General features: G+C 51.9%; 9 protein-coding genes across 9 annotated transcripts; 7 read left to right on the forward strand and 2 right to left on the reverse strand.

Moving 5' to 3' along the window:
• Window positions 1–71: 71 nt before the first annotated feature.
• CONPUDRAFT_147584 (uncharacterized protein) lies at window positions 72–963 on the reverse strand (the record flags this gene model as incomplete). The annotated part of the gene is made up of 4 exons (XM_007776959.1): window positions 756–963; window positions 508–659; window positions 196–333; window positions 72–172 (listed from the first exon to the last, which is right to left on the reverse strand). Exons 1-4 carry the CDS (start codon window positions 938–940, stop codon window positions 72–74), a joined length of 576 nt encoding a protein of 191 aa, XP_007775149.1. The 5' UTR covers window positions 941–963.
• Window positions 964–1593: 630 nt separating this feature from the next.
• On the forward strand, window positions 1594–5017 carry CONPUDRAFT_113025 (FAD/NAD(P)-binding domain-containing protein). Its single transcript, XM_007776960.1, has 15 exons — window positions 1594–2250; window positions 2347–2434; window positions 2505–2534; window positions 2594–2617; window positions 2679–3146; window positions 3227–3374; window positions 3446–3534; window positions 3593–3704; window positions 3768–3844; window positions 3924–4023; window positions 4084–4376; window positions 4437–4451; window positions 4517–4757; window positions 4818–4859; window positions 4924–5017. The coding sequence occupies exons 1-15, from the start codon at window positions 1958–1960 to the stop codon at window positions 4932–4934; spliced, it is 2031 nt and encodes a 676-aa protein (XP_007775150.1). The 5' UTR covers window positions 1594–1957; the 3' UTR covers window positions 4935–5017.
• A 454-nt stretch (window positions 5018–5471) lies between these two features.
• On the forward strand, window positions 5472–6848 carry CONPUDRAFT_113027 (uncharacterized protein). The gene is made up of 2 exons (XM_007776961.1): window positions 5472–5947; window positions 6111–6848. Exons 1-2 carry the CDS (start codon window positions 5871–5873, stop codon window positions 6778–6780), a joined length of 747 nt encoding a protein of 248 aa, XP_007775151.1. The 5' UTR covers window positions 5472–5870; the 3' UTR covers window positions 6781–6848.
• Window positions 6849–7854: 1006 nt separating this feature from the next.
• On the forward strand, window positions 7855–10118 carry CONPUDRAFT_132686 (serine carboxypeptidase). Its single transcript, XM_007776962.1, has 10 exons — window positions 7855–8123; window positions 8202–8308; window positions 8397–8569; window positions 8659–8769; window positions 8825–8924; window positions 9002–9117; window positions 9173–9290; window positions 9349–9421; window positions 9488–9869; window positions 9936–10118. The coding sequence occupies exons 1-10, from the start codon at window positions 7867–7869 to the stop codon at window positions 10002–10004; spliced, it is 1506 nt and encodes a 501-aa protein (XP_007775152.1). The 5' UTR covers window positions 7855–7866; the 3' UTR covers window positions 10005–10118.
• Window positions 10119–11177: 1059 nt separating this feature from the next.
• On the forward strand, window positions 11178–12493 carry CONPUDRAFT_159831 (uncharacterized protein; the record flags this gene model as incomplete). Its single annotated transcript, XM_007776963.1, has 4 exons — window positions 11178–11597; window positions 11655–11742; window positions 11797–11973; window positions 12030–12493. 4 exons carry the CDS (start codon window positions 11178–11180, stop codon window positions 12491–12493), a joined length of 1149 nt encoding a protein of 382 aa, XP_007775153.1.
• A 3278-nt stretch (window positions 12494–15771) lies between these two features.
• On the forward strand, window positions 15772–17280 carry CONPUDRAFT_77837 (uncharacterized protein; the record flags this gene model as incomplete). The annotated part of the gene is made up of 8 exons (XM_007776964.1): window positions 15772–15933; window positions 16079–16355; window positions 16399–16534; window positions 16596–16713; window positions 16858–16960; window positions 16981–17045; window positions 17086–17178; window positions 17236–17280. The coding sequence occupies 8 exons, from the start codon at window positions 15772–15774 to the stop codon at window positions 17278–17280; spliced, it is 999 nt and encodes a 332-aa protein (XP_007775154.1).
• Window positions 17281–18275: 995 nt separating this feature from the next.
• On the forward strand, window positions 18276–19288 carry CONPUDRAFT_77838 (uncharacterized protein; the record flags this gene model as incomplete). Its single annotated transcript, XM_007776965.1, has 6 exons — window positions 18276–18488; window positions 18617–18742; window positions 18771–18855; window positions 18910–18940; window positions 18996–19094; window positions 19150–19288. The coding sequence occupies 6 exons, from the start codon at window positions 18276–18278 to the stop codon at window positions 19286–19288; spliced, it is 693 nt and encodes a 230-aa protein (XP_007775155.1).
• Window positions 19289–19614: 326 nt separating this feature from the next.
• On the reverse strand, window positions 19615–20365 carry CONPUDRAFT_85724 (uncharacterized protein; the record flags this gene model as incomplete). The annotated part of the gene is made up of 1 exon (XM_007776966.1): window positions 19615–20365. A coding segment is annotated over exon 1 (235 nt), but the record flags the coding sequence as incomplete, so codon positions are not given.
• Window positions 20366–20587: 222 nt separating this feature from the next.
• CONPUDRAFT_159832 (uncharacterized protein) lies at window positions 20588–22233 on the forward strand (the record flags this gene model as incomplete). The annotated part of the gene is made up of 7 exons (XM_007776967.1): window positions 20588–20613; window positions 20674–21580; window positions 21635–21718; window positions 21767–21847; window positions 21920–21949; window positions 22010–22129; window positions 22204–22233. 7 exons carry the CDS (start codon window positions 20588–20590, stop codon window positions 22231–22233), a joined length of 1278 nt encoding a protein of 425 aa, XP_007775157.1.
• Window positions 22234–22600: the final 367 nt, after the last annotated feature.

Consider the following 22600-nt stretch of genomic DNA (forward strand, 5'->3'; position numbering starts at 1 on the left):
TACTTGATAGCACATAGCCCAGATCCTCCAGACGTTGTGCAGGAATAGTCTGGGTAGACGAGGCTTCGCCTTCAACTTCGGGGGATCTCAACCTCGGCGATTTCGTCGGCTATCGGCCCAGACACTGCTCCCGACGCTTTCCCCGCGTCCCGACAGGTTCGGGTGTCTTTCCCTTGCACCTCACCATGCACTCACGACGGGGCCCGCGATCAGCTCGACTTCCACGCTCTCTTCTCACTTCACCATTGGCCCCCCAAACCTCACGTTGATTAACATTGCATGCAACATCAAGGCATTCACTATCCTCGCCCTGGACAACTTTGCGGATGGCACCTGTAACGATAGGATCATGATGAGGTTGTCGAGCACCTAGTACGGGGGACACTGTAAGAAGGAGAACTTCTTCACGCGGTTCATGTGCGTACCCTCGTACCTTGCCCTCAGTCCTTTCCAACGCAAAGACTGACGTTGGGTACTAGTAGGCATCTGGAAAGCCTACGCGCTCACGTCGCTCGCAGGCTGCCGCGCATCCGATATGCATCGCTTGCCGTTCCTCAGCTTCATCATCCCGGGTAGCTGCAAACACTCCTTGCTTATCGCTCTCCCACTCCTTGATGTGCTTTGAGGATGACCACGAAAGAGTCCGTCTCAGACATGACCTGGGGACGGGAGTGGTGTGTGTATTTCGACGACTTAAAATACCGCCAAGTTGGTCTCTCTGTTGCTTCTTTACAGCCTCCTGTCGACCAGCAAACCTGCCCTTCAACCATGCACCATTCAGCGGGACTCCCGACTTGAAAGTCTCATCTAGGACATGGCTGCAATGTAATGCCAGTCTGGTAGATTCCCGCATGGCATTATATTGAAGCTGTACGCCAAGGTCCGACATGCGCTCGATATGTGGCGCCGAGCGCGGGGTAAACGTCGTCGATGTGATCATTAGTGGAGGCGTGTCCACTTACTGGTACTTACGAACACGGTGCGTTGCACAATCTTAATAAATCATCCATGTACTTATCGACGCACATTTATACAGTACAGACTTCGAGATCCTCAACGCCTAAACAGCCTTTACATGGTCTACAGCAGAGGACATGCAGATTGAGCTCGCCATTTCATTTTGCACGACAACTGTCCCATGATCGACTGGGTGCAAAAGTATAAAGGAAAAGTAGAGCATTGAGGACATCGAGGCGTATCTGGCGTGCTTCCCGAGCCTCCCGTCCTCGAATAATGCTGATGCTCTTATAGTTTGACGTTGACTCATGTTAGTCCGATGCGTCGCTCAGAGTTTCGGCATGCGCCATCTCAACTTGTCTCTCATCTCTACTCGATCTGTCCGCAACACGTTATCGGTTGATAGCAGGGCAGTCCGGCATCCCGCCCCCGCTGGGACGGAGTAACTGTAACTACGCTGCGAACTTCTGATTTCCTTTGCGAAGAGAAGCAATATTGATAAGGCCTCGACCTATCAATTCGATCAGCAAATGGACCTGATCCCATGTGCGCTCTTCTTTTCATTCTACCCCCTTTCGAAGATACATTTGCCTCGCTATGTTGTCTTCGCCGGCCTAAACTGATAAGCCGAACCAGAACGTGTTCATGTGCAGTTCCTTCTCCAGGGCTTCTGCTGCTAATCTTGATACGTTGTGTCTTTTTCTCTCCCACACTCCCCATTGCGCCTTCTCATGCACTGGTTCCACGTTGGCACGTTACTCAATCCGAACCACGGTACCCACCGACATGAATACATTCGCAATGGAAAGTTACCGCTTTACAAGTTTACAGCCGGCCCCGCTAGACAATGTCACCGGATACGGCGCGTTGCTACCCACCCTTCCTCTACCGGGCCACGGGACGAGGGATTCTATCCGCATACATTCATGCGCAGAAACAGTTAACCCCCCGTCGCACACTGCGGGCGACTACATAAGCTCTGGCTGGCGTGTCTGCGCAGATGTTCCCTCGTCGTCCCTTGCACCCTCTCCCAACATCTTACCCCGGCTTCATCAGAGAAACAATGGCTCCGGCGTTCCTGCGTTCGTTCAGTCACCTCCGGACGATGTCTTTCGGAGGGAAGAACTCCAACGGAAACGCTAACGGCGTTGATAGCGGAGACAAACCTGCGCCAAATGGCTCGCTTACATCCACGCCCGAGTTCAAGCTGGGGGACTTTGCGATTGACGAGTCGCCGCCTATCAAGGTCGTGGTTATCGGCGCCGGGTTTAGCGGGGTCACTGCTGGTGTACGGTGAGTTTCCTCTTGGTGCCAGTTTGGCTCATTGGGGAAGGAACTACGCTTTGAAGCTGACGTTCGGTATTTCGTGTACCCTTACGCCTGTTCCAGATTGCCGCAGTACATCAAGAACATTGACCTGACGATATACGATAAAAATGCTGGGGTCGGCGGGACGTGGTACTCCAACCGGTATCCTGTGGGTACCATCAGCTTAGGCGCTGTTTTAGATGTGGGTGCTAATACAAGTTGTGGACGCATAAACATAGGGCCTTGCCTGTGATATCCCTTCTCACACCGTGCGTGACATCCGTATTTATTCTTTTACCTAGGCAAATTGACTGTGTTCGTCGTGTAGTATCAACTGACCTTTGAGCCCAACGTACGCACCACTCTACTTCTCATCTTTCAGATGGTCAGTGCGGATCTAAATGTTCCATCAGACAAACTGGTCCTCGTTTTACGCGCCCGCGCGTGAAATCCGCGCTTATATCGAAGGCGTCGCCACCAAATACAAGCTCGAGCGCTACCTGAAGCTTTCGCACGAGCTCGTTCACGCGCGGTATGACGAGCCCTCGGGCAAGTGGCACCTTCGCCTCCGTCGGCCCGTCCCAGCGACGGCTAAATACACCCAGACTCCCGACACGAATGGTGCCACAGATACTAATAACTCTAATGGCTCCAGGAAGACAAATAGGACAGCGGAAGAAGAGGAGGAGACGGAGGAGATTGAAGATACGGCTGATTTCGTCCTCTTTTGTGCGGGCGGGCTGAGCCGGTGGTCGTGGCCTGATATCGAAGGGCTGCGCTCTTTCGAGGGGACACTCCTGCACAGCGCCAAGTGGATGTCGGATGACTGGCAAGAAGATGTGAAGGACTGGGGGGACAAACGAGTGGGAGTTATTGGTGTCGTGAGTTTCCGCCCCTCTCTGCGCTATATTTTGAGTGGCACAGTTCTGGGACAGAGTAGACTGAAGGAAAGGTCTTTTAGGGAAGCTCAGCGCTGCAGATTGTTCCCGCACTGCAACCCAAAGTTGGACAGGTTCTGAACTTCGTGCGCGGAAAGACGTGGCTGAGTCCGCCGTTCTTCTCGGAGACGCTTGCAGACCTGATGAAACGTGACCCGGACTCGACAAACTGTATGTGGCCTTTCGCCCAAGCTCCCTTTCCCTGTTTGGTTAATCTTCTGACAATATCGTATGTCGTGCAGATACGTTCTCCGAAGATGACCGGCGAAAGTTTAAAGAGGACCCAGAGTATTACAAGGCGTTCCGACACGAGCTTGAGAACGTTATCAACGTATGTTCCATACATCCTACATTGCATTTCACCTTTCTGATTCCGTATGCACGAGTAGTCGATACACCACACGACGCTCAAAGACCCAGAACGGCAGGTCAAGGACGAGGCTGAGTTCAGACGTAGCATGGCGGATCGTGTAGCGAAGAAACCGTGGATCGCGGACCACAGTAAGCTGAAACTCATCTCCTCTTGCAAACAGTATACCCCATTTTGACGCTACCTCTTCACAGTAATACCCTCGTTCCCTATCGCGTGCCGCAGACTCACACCTGGAAATGGGTATCTGGAGTCTCTTTGTGAGGATAACGTAGGTGTCGCCACTGAGCTAACCGAGTCCCCGTGGGCTCAGTGGATCGTTTTGAGATAACGCATTTCTTGATTTTAAGGTTGAGTTCATCCCGAAGGAAATCAAGCGAGTGACACCGAAGGGCATCGAGACGGCAGATGGGCAGCTCTATGAGCTAGATGTGCTCATATGCGCCACAGGTAATCATTTCGGTGCTCAGTGCTTAGCCTTGAAAAGGCTCGCTGAACGCATGTCATCAGGATACGACACCAACTACCAATACCCGTTCCCCATCGTCGGCCGCAACGGGAAAACGCTGCAGGATCACTACACCCCGCACCCGGTAACGTACCTCTCGCTGTGCACGGACGGGTTCCCGAATTGGTTCAATACGCTCGGCCCGAACTCGGCGATTGGATCTGGTGCTCTGCTGTGCGTAATTGAGAAGGAAGTCGAGTACGCTGCGAAGGTCGTGCAGAAGATGCAGCGGGAGAGGATTAAGAGTATCGACGTGAAGAGAGAGGCAGTGGAGGATTTTGACAGGTACTTGCAGGTGCGTTGCTGGTAACTCGTGTCTCGCCATTCACAGAGAAATCTCAACGCCAATGCACAGGCGTACTTCCCTAAGGCAAGTGATGGATTTTTACCGGTAACTTCAAGAACGGCACCTTACAGCCCTTTGCAACGATCCAGACTGTATATAGTTCTAAGTGCCGGTCATGGTATAAGATGGGCAAAGAAGAAGGCCGCGTCTCCGGTCTCTGGCCAGGCTCAAGTCTGCATGCACTGCGAGCGTTTGAACATCCGCGGTGGGAAGACTTTGACTACGAATATCAAAACACAGGCGAAGAGGGCTCTGCGGTATCGAGATCTAACCGGTTCCATTGGCTGGGCGATGGGTTCAGCTATAACGAAAAGTACATGGTCGGCGATCGTGCGTTTTTCATACATCAGTTTTCGCAAGGAGATCAGAAATGACGAAAGTTGCATGTAGGTGCATGGTATTTGCGAGACGACCAAGTGGACTATCCACCAGGTACGCGCAGATCGGCCTTTTGGGTTTCTCCTTTCGCTTAGATGTGCTAATGAGCGTGCTGCAGTTCCAGAATAAACTCTTGAATGGATTGCGTGCTCCGAGCTGGTTCTCGCAAATCACACATCAACTCGCGTGGTATTCGTATGTGTACATGGATTATATACAAAGATGACTTGCATACATTTGTGGTTGCTTCGGAGGTCATATAGCAGGCGTCCGGTGTCGGGGTCAAGCCGTAGAGTGATGACGAGCAGAGTCAAAACGCTAAAGCGGGTGGCGGTGAACAGTTGAATTACCGGAGGAATCAGTGTTCGCGGAGTGTGAAACGTCGGAAAGAATCACGACAACTTGGTTCGACATTGCGAAATGACGTGTCTCCGCGGCTGATACTCGCTGACAAACATCCACCTTCTCGGCGTTTCAGGAAAAAAAAATCCACAAATGCATCTGCGCCAGGACCTCACCGAAGCCGAGGCGTCTATTTATCACGTCTCTCGGTCTTTGCGCTCACGCCGTACATTCTCTCCTTCTCAATCCCCCACGAACCCCGTCTTATTTGTCACTGGCTGTTTCAGAGTCAGGTCGCCGTCACTTCATTTACACCGCGGAACACGCGCGAGCATATGCTGGCCATCCGGACCGGACGTGGACGTGATCAGAGCCAGGGCGATTATTCATTGAATTTCCAAGACGCGGGTGCCGTACGCGTATGTGCTGCGTCATCACTTTGGCGCCTCGTCGGCCAGAATCTTAGCCAAGAGAACGCGTCTTGATAATCTCGCGCAGGCTGCATCCATTCATAACTTGACTCTTCTTGCGGTAACGCTTGCACCTTCGCCCCAAACCACACCCGCACGTGCTCGGACGTCTTCGTCAGGACACGCTCATAACGCACGGCTCTCAGGCCCCTCAGCATCCCTACAAATTGCCTTGGACTAGGGGCTCCTCCTCCATTGACGTTTCCTCCTCAAAACATTTTCCTGACGTCGTCATATCAGCATCGCTCGTGACATGAAGCCCATTATACTGTACGACGTGCCGAGCAGGCTTCCGCACAAGTACTGGAGTCAAAACACGGCCAAAACCAGGTGCGTTCTGCTCTTCATCCCTCCTCGCACAAAAATTTCACGTGCTCAATTTGTTCCGCCCATCGCGCCACCGCGACACGCAATATGCCCCATATTTTCCGAAACACACGTCCTGCCTCTCCTCCTCCGCACCGCACGCCGTGTCGCTTGTCCTGCCCCGCAGATACTCCCTCTCGTTCAAAGGCCTCCCATACGAGATGGTCTGGGTCGAGTTCCCCGACATCGAGTCCACCCTCTCCGCGCTGGGCGCCCCTAAAAGCACGCGCTCCGACGGAAGCTCGGCGCACACCGTGCCCGTCATCCACGACCCCAACACCGGCGCGATCGTCGCGGACTCGTTCGACATCGCCGCGTACCTCGAGTCGACGTACCCGTACCCCGCGAACCGCAGCCTGTTCCCGAACGGGAGCAGGGCGCTAGTGTATGCGTTTGGGATCACGCTGGCGAAGGCGACCGAGGGCGCGGCGCGGTGGGCGGCGTTCAGAGTCGAGGAGGTGTTGAATGAGGGGAGCCGGGAGTATTTCGTGCGGACGAGGGAGAAGAGGTTCGGTGTGCGATGGGCGGAGGTGTCGCCAGAGGGGAGCGAGGCTCGTGCAGCGCAGAAGAAGGCGCTTAAGAAAGGGCTGGACGTGCTGGATGCGTGTTACCAGCGGAGCGAGGGCCCGTGGATACAGGGTATGAGCTTCTCGTATGCGGATGTCCTGGTTGGTGCGCAGATGATGTGGTACCGCGGGGTGCTGCGTCGGGATGAGTGGGAGGAAGTGAGCGGTTGGAACGGCGGGCGGTGGGGGCGGGTACTGGAGGACGTCGAGAGGGAATGTCATTTTCTGTGAACTCTGATCTACGCGTCGAGGTAGATCTGTAAGGATACCCTGCTTCATATTTAAAATTTATAGCACCCAGAGCTGCATAGAACCTTTACGTGCATCGTTTGTTTTCTGGCGTTGGCGTTGGCGGCGAAGTGAGCCTCTCGATTGCACAAGGTGATACCCGTCCCAGACGCTGCCTAGCCGCGTCGCTGACTATGACCAAGCCCGAAGCCATCACCGAGCACGTCGGTGAAGCATTGATGACACACCTGTCACCGAGTCAGTCGGTAATTATGGTGACAGCCCCGACCTGTTGATCCAAGCACCTCGAGTTTTGAGCAGGTTTCAAGAGATGAACCACTCTAGCATGTTATTGACAAGGCAGCGAGGAGGTGTGGATTCGTGAGTGTCCGTCCTCAGGAGCATTCATAGACGTGATAGTTGAACCTGTTCACCATTAAGGCGGCAAGATGTAGGCGGGTAGTTTCCGAGAAGAAGTTGAACACAGTCCCAAGAACGCCACCGAGTAACGGAGGTGGGCATTTATAAGGTCTGAACGAGTGCTTGTGCCTCCAAAGGGTAGTTGGCGATGTCGCCATTGGTCGCAATCAGGTCTATTTGGGGCGTTCAGTTCTGGCCCGAAGTGAAGAGATGAGGAATATATCGAGCCTCGGGATATGGTAATTGCAAGATAACCTAGTACCTGCTAGAGGTTGTTAGAGCTGCGAGCTCGAGTCGATGTCCCGAAGAAGCCGACGCATCCCGACAGATCCCGACGGATGTCTACCCCAGTTCGGGAGCAATAGACGCGTCCTTCCCATCTTGTCCTCCGCGTCAACCCAAAGTTGGCCTGTAATATCATGTCTCCCGGCTTTCTTGCCCTCCCCTACGCATGTTTCGAGGTCGATAAGCAAGCCCACATGCGCTGGAACCATAAAAGAGGATGTGGAGCGAAAAGAACGCGCCAGAGAGACTCACAAGACCAGGAGATTGCCAGGAGACGTATTTTGGGCGCGATAAGGGGACCGCTGCATGTGTCAAAGTCTGTCCAGTGTCCGCCCGTCAACTACCCCCGAGCTCTCGAGCGGCTCTTCCTCCCCGACCACCACCATGCTGCTCTCCGCTCTGTCCATCGGCCTCGGTCTTGTGGCCTCCGTCAGTCAAGTCGCCGGTGCCCGCCAGAGCCAGAGCGTCTTCCAACCTCCGGCTATTCCAAACCCGCACGTGTCGTATGACGACGGCCTTTTCGCGCCGCTTGAGCACCTCAGCGTGCTCCAGAGCGAGACGTACAGCACGCTTGCGCATCCCGCGTTCCCGAACCACAGCGTGCGGATCAAGAAGTCGGATTTCTGCGATGCGGGGGTAAAGTGCGTTTTCTGAGTTATCCTCTTTTGCTCGACTTCTCAAGCTGAGTGTCGGTCCTTTTTGCCCTGATGACGGTTTAGCGCGTACTCGGGGTACATCGACATCGAAGCAAGACATCTCTTCTTCTACTTCTTCGAGAGCCGGAACGATCCCTCGGCGGACGATGTTATCCTTTGGACCAACGGTGGTAAGTCCCCCTTGTACCCCATTCACCCTCCTTCGCCTTCCTTGCTGTTCGCCATCGTAGTACTCACGCACAACGACATAACGCATAGGCCCTGGATGCTCCTCCAGCCTCGGGCTCTTTATGGAGCTCGGGCCATGCAGAGTGACGACCGCAGACGGACCGACGTACAACCCATACGCATGGAACGAGAACGCAAATGTCTTCTTCATCGACCAGCCCGTCGGTGTCGGATTCTCGTATGCGGATTACGGGGAGAGTGTTGTACGTTCCCTCCTTTTGCCCCGCATCCTGTCTTCTCTATCTTACGCTGATGCACCCCTCATCTTCGATGCGAACATGCATGCGTGTAGAGCACAACTGAGGAGGCAGCCAAGGACATCGCTGCATTCGTCTCGATCTTCTTTGAGAACTTTAGCCAGTTCAGAGGACGCGCCTTCCATATGTCGGGCGAGTCTTATGGCGTAAGCATGTATGAAACCTCCTCCATCTCTGCGCTTTCTGACGCGAAACGTACAGGGACGGTACATCCCCGCTTTCGCGTCGGAGGTGTATGACCAGAACGCGCGGCTTGAGGCGGCGGGCATCACGCCCATCAACTTGCAGTCGGTCATGATCGGTGAGTATCCCTCGCTGCTTGAAGCGTTGACCCTTCGAAGCTTGCTGACGGCTGTGATGGATGTATGCGCGGTGTAGGAAACGGAATGACGGACTACGTCTCCATGGGCTCTGCATATGTCGATATGGCGTGTACAAATGCGTCCGTTCCTCCGGTTGCGAGTATAAGTTCGTGTATCGCTGCCAAGCAGGCGGTACGCCCTCTGACTTAAGGACATTGACGATGTCTAACCAATAGTCTCCTCAAAGATCCCTCGGTGTCTGCGCTGGACCAAGGAGTCGTGTCTCGACACCTTTGACGCTATCAGCTGCGGCGCCGCGCGGACCTTCTGCGAGTCTTATCTCGAGACGCCGTTCTGGGAGACAGGTCTGTCGTAACATATTTTTACCTTCGTGAGGAATTGTTGAACGACGGTACCTCGCAGGTCTAAACCCGTACGATATCAGCAAGCCATGCGAAGGCGACATTGCTGATACGCTCTGCTACCCTGAGACCAAGTATGCCCCGTTCCCAACGGCGTCACGTCTTCAGTATTTAACAAACCGCACATTCCATCCTTGTAGGTACATCACCAACTTCCTCGACCGCCCCACCGTCCGCACCGCGCTCGGCGTAGACCCCTCCCTCTCTGCAAAGAACTTCTCCTCGTGCTCTGACGACGTCGGCTCCGCATTCAACCAGAACCTCGACGAGTTCCACCCGATGACGGAGCACGTCGCGCAGCTGCTCGAGCGTGGCGTGCGCGCCCTGATCTACGTGGGGGACTACGACTGGATCTGCAACTGGCTCGGCAACGAGCGGTGGACGCTTGATATGGCGTGGACGGGGCACGAGGAGTTTAGTGGGCAGGGATTGAGAGAGTGGTTTGTGGATGGCGAGATGGCGGGGAAGACGAGGGCTGCGAAGGGGCTGACGTTTGCGACTGTGCATGCTGCTGGGCATATGGTGAGTGCGAGCTTTGAGAGACGCAGAGGAGATATTTTTGCTGATGTGGTTGTACGATGCTCTTAGGTGCCGTATGATAAGCCTCAGCAGGCGTTGGCCTTGGTGCAGAGGTGGCTGGCTAAAGAGGAACTGTGATCCGACTAGTGCTTCCCGATCCTTTATGTGGCATTGAGTATGAGCGGCTGTATGAACGAAGAACAGAGCATTGATCCCCTTGAAATGACAAACACAGGGCAATGAGATATTGCTCTGATACATTGCCACCAGAGCACATTCAACAAGAAAACGAACCTTCTTTCCTGTCGGTTTTCTATGGAAACTCGGTTTTAGGACAGATCTGAAACCCCAAACATATGTCTCCTGCATGGCTAACGACGGTGTTGATATTTTTCAGAGGATATGACTTGGCGTCGCTCGAGGATCTTTGACGACATTCGGCAATCAATTAATCGATGATCGGGGCATCCTGACCCACCTTCGGTCCCTGGTGCCTGCCCCACCAAGTCCTATGTCCAATGTCACGAATTCGGTAGTCTACCTTGTCAGTGGAGCGAACAATCGGCTTCATACACGATTTTATGATGAGGATGTTTCAATGGGCTTGTCCTGGTTTATAGGCGTTTGACCCACTTGATGATGCACCCGCTCGGCCCTCGATCTGTCGACGCAGCCTTTGAGTTCACATAGATGCAAATATGTCTCAGATGGGAGCCATCACATAGAAATGCGTCCGTGATGTTCGAGCCCAGGCGTCGGGTGACCCTAAGCGAGTGAGAAAATCCGATAAAACCTGTCAGTTCGCGCTCCTTGTTGTCAAACGCCATTGGCTGAAGCAACCCTCTTGGGCAGCTTGACAGCGCCATGTCCCGCCGCCAGGCACTGTGCGCCCGTGAATCGGATGTCCTCTACAGTCTCCATCATGGATGAACCCATCAACTTTTCTCAATGGGCTGTCGTCGACAGAGAAGTTTTTATCGCCTTCCTGGAGCTTCCTGGCGGATCAGCCGTTCGCATGAGCCTGTCAATAATCGATTGGACACCAGTTATCTCCACCTCGCCTCCGGGCAAGACATGATGCATAAGTATAGAACGTCCAAGACAACGCGGCCTACGCTGGCGCCCACTTCAAGGTAACCCCCACATTTGCCGTCACCGCGACCCAGCCTCTTTTCGCCTCCCTTCGCTCCCCGAGAGGCGCTTGAACTTCTCAAGTCCCTCGACCTGTCTGCCCTGGTTCTTCCCAATACCTCTTCCATCGCCTTCAAGGCGCCCGCCGGTTCCTTAGCTCAAGCCCCCATATCGCTGGCCATGTCTCTCAACATTTCCTCCGGTGTTCCGCCCGAGACACCTGAGGAGCTCTTCGCCGACAGCATCCGCCTCATCGGGAGCACCACCGTTTGCGGCACATGGTACGGTCTTATGTGCGCTGTCGCCGCCATGTGCGTCTCCACCCTCCTCGACCAGCAGTCCTCCCACATCTCCCGCGCCGGCCGGCCGCGCCGTTCGCGCTCCCGCGGGAGGCTGCACTTCCTACTTGCATACGTGGGCGCCATGTGGCTTTGCGGGACGCTGTATGTGGCAGGGCTGTCGCGCTCGGTGCAGGTCAACTATGTGAACCACAGGCTGTTCGAGCCTGGGCCGTTTGCGTATGATGACTGGACGAGCCCGGACGCGATTTTGGCGGATGTTGCGTATTGGCTTGCGTCCGTGCTTGCAAACGGGCTGATGGTACGTTCCCTCCACATCTATTCTCTCTGTACACTCGGCTCAGTGGATGGCTGCAAGGTATGGCGGATGAAAGTCATCCTTTATGAGTCACGCTTTTTCAAGGTTTTCATGCCTATCTCGATCCTTATCTGGGCCGCTGCGACAAGTGAGTGCCTTCTTTCTGACCTTTTGAGGACGTTTGGCTTAACGGTGCACATAGTCCTGGGTGGAGTATCCGTTGTAGTCTCTTCCCTCCCAGCACATAGTTTCTATTCTACTCTCGCACAGCACACGACTGTTCCGGCGTTCATCCTCTCCATGGTACTCAACGTTTTCGCGACTGTTTGCATGGCTGGCCGACTCTTCCTATTCCGTCGCTATTACGCCAAACACATCGGTACTACATCCTATCTTCTGCAAGTTATCCCCACCTTTCTGACCCGTTTCATCCAGGTAACTCAATACCCCACCCACAACACTTTACAAATATAGCTGGAATGCTTGTCGAGTCCTGCGCGCTGTACAGCACTACCTCTGTCGTCTTCATCGCTCTATACCTCCTCGAGCACCCCGCCGAACGCCTCGTGATCGCCATACTCAGCCAGGCGCAGATCATCGCGCCTCTGCTTGTGCTGCTCCGCATATCGCGCGGCATCGCGTGGGACAAGACCACGGCTACGACCTTCGCGACGTCGACGTCGACCGCGACGCAGCTCGACACGATCTCATTTACGCCGGGGCGGATTAAGCAGCAGGGAGACGGAAATGCGACAGCGAGCGAGAGCGGGTCGCATGTTTCAGGTCCGGATGCGAGGCCCAAGAGGAGATACAGCGATGGGTTGACGTTTGCGAAGCATGAGTTGGATAGTGTTGTTGGTGCGGTGGCAGTGAATGAACTCAAAGAGAGCGAGGTGTAGGTGCGCACGGAGTACTATTTTTTGTTCACGTTCATTCTCTTTGTACCATAACAGCTTTTATTAGCGCAGCTATGAGGTTCGCTTAAGAGCGTATAATTGTCCAAGCGAATCAGTTGCTGTACTTCACTTTCACAAGCTAGGCCGGATTTTGCCCTGATCGACACTGCCCTATCTTTACGGCGATCAATTTCTATGAATATGGCGCGAATGATCTTCACCTTTGGCAAGAATTTCTCCCCAGATTCAACGTACCGCTGGTCGCACGCAACTGACGCCCTACACGAGATGAGTCTATCCAAAAGGCGCTGATCTTTCTGCAGCCAGGGTCACGAGGCAATGCTGCAACAGGCGCTATGCTCAACTGCCTTTGAATGGCTGTAAGTCGAGACACTCTCTAAAACCAAAAATAACGACATCTAGTTATATCTGAGTACTCGGGCCGGTACATGTCCACCCAGTTTGTGTCTGCTGGTGTACGCTTATGCTCTCTTCTGGCGACAAACTCCTGGTGATATCGATTCATGTGGTAACGTGACTCTTGCAAAGACTTTAATGCAAAGGCCGCTCTCTACCATATCCAGTCGTGTTTGAATGGCATCTATGTCGTACCCAACCCTGAGACATGCTCCCTTGAGCGCCAACAAACTTGATGGAACTTCTGTGAGTACATTCATAGCCTTCCAGCTGATGATGAGGATCCGAGACGGATCCTTGATCTCCCTGATCGTCTCTCCCCGCATAGCACTGATGAACATGTCTTATAACGCTCAATTTCCGTAGTCTCCGCGTTTCATTCCTGAAAGTCACTGTCACCTTCGAATGTCTCCCTCTCTTACAGACGGAGGCTCATTTTCTTTAGCGACCTCTCTCGTGGGTGCTATTGAAGCGGGCGTACTCGCAAACACGTTCATTACTGGATCGTTCTTCATTCAACTATATATCTACTTCACGAGGTTCCCAGAGGACAAGTGGCCCTTTAAGATGGTGGTGCGTGTTCCCTGTGCGTCACCTCCGAGCCGTCCTGATCCATATGTCCTGCCATCACCATCACTTTACAGGCATTCATCTTGATGTTTGTGTACGTGTTTTATAGGTGTCTGCAGGTGACACACTTCGTTAGCGGGTGTGCATTCTTGTGGAACAGGAGCATTGTTGGGTTGGAGTCACCCATGGAGCTTTTAGCCTTGCCAACCTCGATGATCGCCGTAATGGTGTCGACCAATATGGTCGCTCTTTTTGTACAGGTGAGCTAATAGATTTGACTGTTTCATGCGCGGATGAATGTTTGCTCTAATCGCGGTCACCATAGCTGTTCTTTGTTTATCGACTATGGATGCTGTCTCAAAAGTCATGGAGACTTGGATTCTTCGGGGTCTTCTTTACATGCCTTCGACAAGTACCGGCGTACATCGCAGTGGCGAGGGCGTATGCCACACCCGAGATCATGATGTACTGGACAAAGATACGGACGATACTCATCATCGGGTTTGTTTCAGTTGTTGTATCAGACGTGTGGATCACTTCCGCAACTGCTTACTACCTGTGGGCTAACAGAAAAAGCGGCACACTCGGACCGTAAGAAACTGAGCATCGCTCCTAAAAATGTAACTAACTTTCCCAATCCATGTAGAACACGTTTTGTCATTGATACTCTTATTCTATGGACTATTGGTAAGCATTCTCTTCCGATCCGCTTTCGATATGGTACTCATGTTCAGAGTAGAAACCGGTTTCTGTACAAGGTATCTGACACCGTTGTAGTTCTGATCTCATCGTTATTCATGGTTTGATTCTCTCAGCTTCATATCCATGCTCCTCTTGATACTGGTATGCAGCCATGTTATTGGTTTGAAGTCGTAGTAAAACATCCTTTATCCAAGTTTTTGCTAGAGAAAATGAGTTGTAAGTCAAAATGGTTAACCAGATTTCAATCTTCTGAGAGATCTGCACAAACAGACATATGGATCTCAGTGTTCGTCATTTATGGGTCAGGTGAGTAAATTCTTTGATTCTGACACATGATTCTCAAAGATGAAACAATACAGTGTACACCAATGCTTTGATGGCGGCGTAAGTGCCTCCTCTATACACTAGCCCAGACATTTCAACACCAGCGCAGCTTAAACGGGCGGTGGATACTGCTTCGTCATAAAACGGTCGACCCGTTTGGGAATGGGAAGAAGATTCCGGTACGTGATATGTTGACACACTTGATTATATATGAGAAATGTGACTCTAATACATCCATAGGACAATGTGATAGACATACGTCACGAATCAGCCATAGTATTTCAGTCGGGTGGAGTGTGAAGCACATATTGGCGAACTCAATCGTTGCTACCGGTAGAGAAGATACTATGACTTGTTCGTTCGGATAGAACAGTATAACCCCCTTACAGTCTTGCTGGACTAGTGTATTTTACCTACGATTTTTTGATCCTAATTTCGATGTATTCCTTGAATCATCCTTTGTTTGTCATGCCCTTCTCCAACTCAACATACCATATATAAGCCTGGTGTACTCACCGAGTCCAAGACTTGTTCTTGTATGATTTGATCACGTTGGAGATGACTGGTTTGATAACTGTCCCTTGATTTCTTAATGTTATGGCGTACGCATATCTCGCGATACTGGTATGAATGATGCTCAGCCTAACTACTGGTCCGTTGGAACTATTCAGAACCTCCCGCGGTAAGCCAGGAACCAGCCAAAAGGTCGGCGATCATGACGAGGGCTGGTGCGTGTCTTTTTCTTTCTTGGGAAAAGTTGATGATCAGATTTTCTGATGATCCTGAGGCCCGTCACTACGCTCCAGAATACATCCCGTTGCTGAAAATGAACACCAATCACTGAAGCTGCCGACAGCCTTCGCTGTTCCATTATCTCACCCTAGGCAGCTTTTGTGTCATTCGCATATTTACACTTGAAAGAATACTCGGTTGAACATTTTAACATTCAATTTACATATGAATGGCGAGAGAGGCACGGTCTCCCGTAAATGTATAGCCTTACCGATCGAGGATCAACAGCAGTTCCAGGTGTCTGTAGTAGGTCCATGACCGTACCTAGGACTTTTCGCTCATACCGTGGGGTGATATCATTGTTCCTCTTCAGTGGAGGCGCTCGCTGTTCTCAACATCAAAAGTAATGAGAGATCTCTCAAAAAACATCAAATCTCACCATCACACGGTTACTGTCCAGCGGCGGTGAGGCCGGTTTAAATGGTAGTCCGTTGCGTTTCTTCCCTATCTCCAACGCGACCCTTACCACCCATTCAATGTCTTCTTTATCATGCCAGTCACCTTCCATTTCTACTGTTCTCGTGGCTCCTCTCGAGGCTGGGGTACTTGCGAACACATTTCTGACGGGAACTTTCTTTGTTCAAGCATATGTCTACTTCACAAGGTTCTCCGAGGATAAATGGCCATTCAAGACAGTGGTGAGTAAGCAGTTATAGGAATTTGTAACCTCGATAAGCTTAATTTGAGTTTGTATCATTGCATAGGCACTCGTTTCAATGTATGATCATGTACTTATAGGAGCAATAAGAACGTCATGGATAACAAGATTTCAGGTTTCTTCAGCTTGGTAACTGTGCGAGTGAAGGAGCCTTTTTATGGGATATGACCATCCTCGCCCTCAAGTCACCTTTGGATCTTCTGACATTACCCAACTCGATGATGGCCGTGATAGTGATGATCAATTGCACTGCACTTCTAGTACAGGCATGTTTTTGTGCCCTTCTGTGCGAGAATTGGTCTAATTATATTCAAGTTGTTTTTCGTTTATCGACTGTGGAAGATCTCAAGGAAGTCTTGGGTCCCCACGATATTGGGTTTGTCCTTTACGTGCCTCCGACAGGTTTTCGCATACATCATTTTAGCGGATACATATGCCACCTCAGATCTCATGGTATTCTGGACAAGGATCCGGACAACAACCACTGTAACATTTTCGATTGTTTTTGCATCCGACTTGTGGATTACACTCGCAACCTCATATTATCTGCAGAAAAGCCGACGAAGTAGCGCGTTTAGCCCGTGCGTATCTCCACCTATTATAGGCTCTCACTTCTGAGCGAGCTGCTGAATCAATGTGTAGCACAAACCTCGGTTTCGTCTTCAATCGGCTCACTATCTGGACAATAGGCAAAGTCATCTTAGCAAGCTCAATACGTGATTGCGCTAATGTACAGACCAGAAACTGGTTTATGCACGAGGTACTTTGTACTCTTCTTCTCATTAGCTTGCCTCTCATCGCGACGTGGGTTAGCATGAACTCTGCTGTAATACTAATTCTGGTATGTCCATAATCATTACTTCGAAGTTCACGGTGTCCGCTGATTTTCACCAGTTCCGTGTAGAAACTCACAGCTGTAAGCATGGTTCTCCTGATTGAAATTAAGCGCAGTTTTAACCATGGGTTTGAAGACGCTTGGACTTCCGCCTTTTGTATCTATGGCTCAGGTGAGCGATTATTTGTGTAGCCAGGAGGCGACTCGGAGTTTTGATCGTCACATGTTTTAGTCTACACCAATGTCTTAATGGCGGCGTGAGCCATTCGTTTCGCTTGCATTGACAATTTCTCATAGCTTGTAAAGTATGAACGGTCGTTGGATAATCCAACCAAAATCCAACGTTGCAACTCAGGCGAGGTTTATCAATCAGCAAGCCCCGAGAGCCTTGTGCGTTTTGGCCTATGTCGTAAAATAGGAAATGACGTCTCAAATATAATTTCCCAGGATGAAGATGGAGAAACTCCACCTCAAGTCGTCGAAGGGCCATGATCAATCTTTTTGAACTCGTGTGGTATTGGATAGCTATAAACTTTGAACAATTTACCTTCCTCCATGCTGTTCCTGCGTCAATATCGTAGCTGGGTCCGGCTAGATAACTACGGGGCTTTCGTGAGGGTAACTCACCCTATGACTAGCAGAAAATTCTGCTCTTGACATCTTATCAGACCGTCGATGATATAATTAGTGTTATTTTCTAGAACTTTTGACCTAGACTTTTCCCATTGTTTCGTTCCCTCACTAGAACCTCAGTCCACTCCGTTACCCATAGTACGCATCGGGACACCTACCCACCTACTAAGTTGAGAATTTATAAGGCCAAGACTCACGAGGAAATAAAGATTAACGACTTATGTGAGACAAGCTGTTGAAAGACCCAGAGAATCAAAGCGACTGTGCCATACAGGGGCCTCTTAGGGGCTTTGTTTAGGGCAGGTTTTCGCGTGCATCTTGCTGGAAGACGCGATGCATTCGTCGAATCGTAAACCTTCGTCTCCCTGGTCCCAAGCCCGAACACTTTCAAGTTCCCCTCACGCATTCACTTGCCATCAAGTCGACACAAGCCAACCCTAGCCAACCCTTTCCATAATCTGCATGTTGGTAACGCCGACGTGTTGCGTATCGTCTCAACAAGGGAAAGGCGTCCTGACGCTCTGTGTTGTATGACGTGAGACGGACTCGTAGGCAAGCACGGTGTATTCTCGACTGCTCGCCCAACTCACGTCCTCTCATAGTGCATCCACCGACACGAGTGCTACCGCAGACCTAATACAAAGCCGCATTACCAACGATACCAGCGCTCTCAACACCTTCAGCACCCACCGCAGGATCAACGTCCAGTCGACGTCTGTCCACATATCTCAATTCAGGACAATGTATGAATTCGGGAGTCCGAGCCACTCATACCTCGTAGGTCCGGACTTTACGATTGGTACCTCCGGAGCAACGCGCAGTCCATGATCCGATGTTGGATATGGCTGCTCATCATGCTCTCATGGCGAGCGTCGACGCGGGACCTAGTATTGCTGCTAATGCATGAAGGAGCGAAATTTGTCTCTTCTGACGCGAAGCGGAGCCCATCCGAGCGCAGTAGGCGATCGAGAAGCGGCTGCACCAGGATGAGGTCGAGCGATATCGCGCCGAGTGGGAGTAGGAGAAGCTGGAACACAAATCGAAGGCACTGGATGGAGCGTGATGAGGTGAGGCAACTGCTGTAGAGAGAGGACGTGGCGTATGCTGCTAAGCTGGAGCGGTGGAGACGGGAGGGGGAGTGACAGAGGACAGAGTTATCTGGACAGACTTCGAGGCTTCGCGCTGTGTTCATCAGGGGACGCGGGAGTACCCGGAGAAGATCGTGAACGTCCCGAATGGCTTCGCTCACGTCAAGGCATACAGGGAGACGGAGATGAGTGAAAGCGGAGAGACGAAGCGGCCTACAAATTGCGAGGATAAGGTAAGCGGTATTTCGCTCCAGCTTCTAGGTCGTGACCCGATGTGTACTTAGGGTGCGCTGTATATATACGGAAGAGGAAGAGGAAGCGATGTGTTATACGGGTCAAAGAGAAAGTGCGTTACACCATACTCCGTTAACCTATCTGTATATCGAATGAACTCTGACAGGGGATGCACGGTTCATTCCTCGGGGCTCCGGGTGCGTCTTCGTGTCACTTAGCTACCAGCGTTGCGATACTAACGTTCGTATCTAGCGAACATACGTCGTGGCGAAACTGGCAGGCAATGTACTCCAGCACGCCGGCCAGTGTTTTGGGCAAGGAGTTCGCTTTCCTCATTAATGCGTTCCATGGGTAAGTTCAGGCCTCGCTTTAGCGCCTTTTGTTGGCTGATATACCTCCTTACTAGAGCGAAGCAACTTATGGGTCTTTGGGATATAGGCTTCTTCAAAGATACGAGCAGTGTCCAATGCCTAACTGGCGCATCCACGCGTTATCTGCTTCTTCCGCCATCTGCTTCTACTAGATTTCTCTCTGGTCACGACTAATGAGCAAACTGTATCACTATTTTAAACGAAACGTGGAATACAGCTGGTACATTCGGCATACATCGCCATTCATACATCGGCTGAACTTGGAGTACCATCTTTGATCGATGCATGAATGTCGGGGTTTCAGAACGACATTGCTTGGTGCATCAGAGTAAGAAACAGTAGTAAGTCAGTCCAATATGAATTTAGGATCTACGGTGCCGCGGGCTACAAACATGCACGGCGCGTATCGGTATCACAAGGCGGCGCAAGGTTGCTGCGAGACGCTCCTCGCTTCGTAAAGCGTGTTCCAGAAGGATGCTTCTTTTTTTTTTTTTTTTTGTCCTCAACACCGCACTAGGCGGGAATGTATTGAAACCGAAACACTACAAACGAACACTGGAGAAAGCCCTTAGGGCACTAGGAAGTCCGTAGACAATGCGCAGGGAAGAATGAAACGTAATGAAACGAATCATATACAAGGTGGTAAGGGAGTAGTTTCAAAAGCGAAACCGTCTCGTTGAGATGAGGAACCCCGTCGCAGTGGACTAGGATCATGAGAGGATGAGGTGACTCGAAGGAAGTCACAAGTGGAGTATAGTATGCTGTGGTAGCATGTGTGGGAGAGGTGGCACACAAGGAGCATGTCGGTGAGGTAAAATGGCCATAGAAAAGAATGCTGCAAACAATACCAGGTCCCTATTCCACGTCTCCTCACAACTACCTTTGACAGTGGGCCGGAACCCAACAAACCCGGTCCCCACCCCATAGGAGGCCCGATGACCCCGAAGAGGCCATCAACGTGGAGGTACCAAATGAGTGACGTACGGGGGTCGGGGGTCCTATGTCCCTTGCGGGCAAAGATGGGAGAGCAAACAGGGGGCTCGAGCACTGAGCGCCAGCTTGAAGCAATTTGATGTGGGCGGGACTGATGTCGCCGACGGTGTTGTTGCATGGTAGATGTTGGGTGATCAACACCCGATGGGTATATCGCCTTGTTGTCGTCCCTCAGAAAGTGAAACGGAGTGGAGTGGTGATGACATCCCTAAACCGATGGTGATAGATGTCGCATAATTTAGTGGAGGAGAGGGAGGATGAAAAGTTCCCACGGGGGATGATGCTGGTAAGAGAACAAGACACGGATGTCCAGAAGGATGCTCATGCACAGCAAACTCGAGCACTTGTTGGACCTATAAAGGTACATTACTGTGGGAATGACTCTTTCTTCCCCTCCCTGTTGTTTCTTTCGCTCAACTGTGCCCGGGCTCGTTGGTTGACACCTTTTTCCAGTAACGTTTCTCTCTACCGACGGCGAACATGAACTGGGTGCCAGGGCGAAACGGGTAAGTAAGCTACATCAAGCCCAGCATCAACTGGGAGTGCTGATCAATACTACAACCCAGCACACCACCTCCGTATTACCATTCTACAGTGGACGCTGGGATCGACACCCCCATCGAAAGACGCCACATCACCGAGAGGGAGCCTCTATTACCTCCGCGCGATGATCGGAACGATCAGAGCTCTCGGGGTAAAAGGAGCTTCTCGCTCAAAGGGCTTGCGCTATGCGCAATCGTCGCACTCATAGCCGGCAACATTGTGGGTCCTATCCTCGCCGTCAAGAATGTCAAGCTCGACACCTGCCCGGAAGCAGAGGAGATGGACCGCCTCCGTGACAAATGGGCACTCGAGGAGCACATGCATGGGGTGGCCGTGGAGCAGCGAGAGCAACTCTACGAGCTTTGGCGTGTGGAGGACGCTGCACATACAGCGAAGATCAGGTTTTGGGGTGAAGAAGATCTCGAACGGGAGGAGGTCCGCAAAGGGTGGCGTCAGGAGGTCATCAAGCATGAGCACGAGGAGCAAGAGCGGGAAGAGGTGCGGAAGGAGTGGCAGCACGAGATGGTCGAGCATAAGCGCTCCGAGCTGGAGCGGCAGCAGCGGGAAGCGCGGGAGCACGAGGAGGTACGCAGGGAGTGGGAGCAAGAGGTCAGCGAGCACGAAGATGAAGAGCGCGCGAGGCGGAAGAGAGAGTTGGAAGAGCACGAGGAGGTGCGTAGGGAATGGGAGCAAGAGGTTGAAGATCACAAACGTGAGGAGCGTGAGAAGCGGAAAAGAGAACTGGAAGAGCACGAGCATTCCGAACATGAGCGCCAGAAACGAGAGGAACAGGAGCGCGAGGAGGTACGGAGAAAGTGGCAGAGAGAGGTACTGGAGCATGAACGCGAGGAACGCGAGAGGAGAAAGAGGGAGTTGGAGGAGCGCCAAAAGATGGACTTCTTCTGGGCGGATGTCGAGGCGTCGCACTGCGTGCGCCATGAGACGCGCAAGTATACTGCGTGACTTGCAAATGTGCCTGACGAGTTCGAACAACGCGTGGAGGCGTGTAAGGAAACGCCACTGAGCATCAGCGGCCAGATGAAGGAACCTGTCCACTGTGAAGACAAAGTACGTCGTGTAGCGCGCTTCTATCGTGTTTCTCTGACAGTTCGGTAGGCTGGTCTAGGCGTGTACGGTACCTGGGAGGAGGGAGGAGACGCTACATGTAGTACGTACTTTGACTGGTTTAAGGACAAGGTGAGTGTATTGCTGTCGTCACAACTCCTCCGTGTGAGGCTCACCCTTTCATTTTTTCGTTGCGTCGGATAGGGGTGTACGGCTCCGAACTCGGGCTTGCGGGTAAGTGATTGTTCTGTCAGCATCGTAGACTAACTCAGCGGGATATGGACTCTGCATCAGAGATACGAGATGTATATGGAGAATCTTCGCCCGGGAGATGATTGGGAGGCTATGTGTAAAAGCACACCAGCCACCTTCCTGGAGACATACTTCGCTCATCCCGACTCTTGCTCCCAATGGGTAAGTAAATCGAATTTAGAATTAGTCGCTGCTCTGATAACCACCTGTTCCTCCCACGGGGATAAGCTTATTAGCAGGGAGTTAAGGCTGCTCCGCCCGGCTAGTTAGCTGCTGATATCACGTATCCTCGATACCGCAGGTGTATGCTATGGTGATTCCCATAACCAGTAAATACCATGTCTTTCCCTTTTTTGTGTTTCTCCCATTCCCTGTTCCTGTCGGCAATGTCCGGTCAGCAGAACCACGTACATTACATAGTTCCCGCCTTCCCGCCTTCCACCCGCCGCCCCGACTACCCCCGCCGGGCTCTCACGACGTCTTATACGCTTCCCGCCCTCCTCCGCCCGCTGGGAGGGACGATGACAGTGTATATCTCCCCTTCCCGTGGTCGTATCAAGGTCGGGTTTTCTTCTACGTACTATATATTACAATTAGAATAGTTTTTACTTATATATGCTGGTAATACACTCT

Source organism: Coniophora puteana, assembly GCF_000271625.1.
Source record: "Coniophora puteana RWD-64-598 SS2 unplaced genomic scaffold CONPUscaffold_19, whole genome shotgun sequence".
Lineage (NCBI taxonomy): Eukaryota > Fungi > Basidiomycota > Agaricomycetes > Boletales > Coniophoraceae > Coniophora > Coniophora puteana.

Bases quoted from the DNA above. Each gene is read 5' to 3' on its own strand.
- CONPUDRAFT_113025 (XM_007776960.1), top strand. From the start codon at position 1,958: ATGTTCCCTCGTCGTCCCTTGCACCCTCTCCCAACATCTTACCCCGGC. The intron at 3,375-3,445 runs GTATGTGGCCTT...TATGTCGTGCAG, and splicing joins TGACCCGGACTCGACAAACT to ATACGTTCTCCGAAGATGAC. The intron at 3,705-3,767 runs GTAAGCTGAAAC...ACCTCTTCACAG, and splicing joins ACCGTGGATCGCGGACCACA to TAATACCCTCGTTCCCTATC.
- CONPUDRAFT_113027 (XM_007776961.1), top strand. From the start codon at position 5,871: ATGAAGCCCATTATACTGTACGACGTGCCGAGCAGGCTTCCGCACAAG. The intron at 5,948-6,110 runs GTGCGTTCTGCT...CCTGCCCCGCAG, and splicing joins CAAAACACGGCCAAAACCAG to ATACTCCCTCTCGTTCAAAG.
- CONPUDRAFT_132686 (XM_007776962.1), top strand. From the start codon at position 7,867: ATGCTGCTCTCCGCTCTGTCCATCGGCCTCGGTCTTGTGGCCTCCGTC. The intron at 9,291-9,348 runs GTCTGTCGTAAC...GGTACCTCGCAG, and splicing joins GACGCCGTTCTGGGAGACAG to GTCTAAACCCGTACGATATC. The intron at 9,422-9,487 runs GTATGCCCCGTT...CCATCCTTGTAG, and splicing joins CTCTGCTACCCTGAGACCAA to GTACATCACCAACTTCCTCG.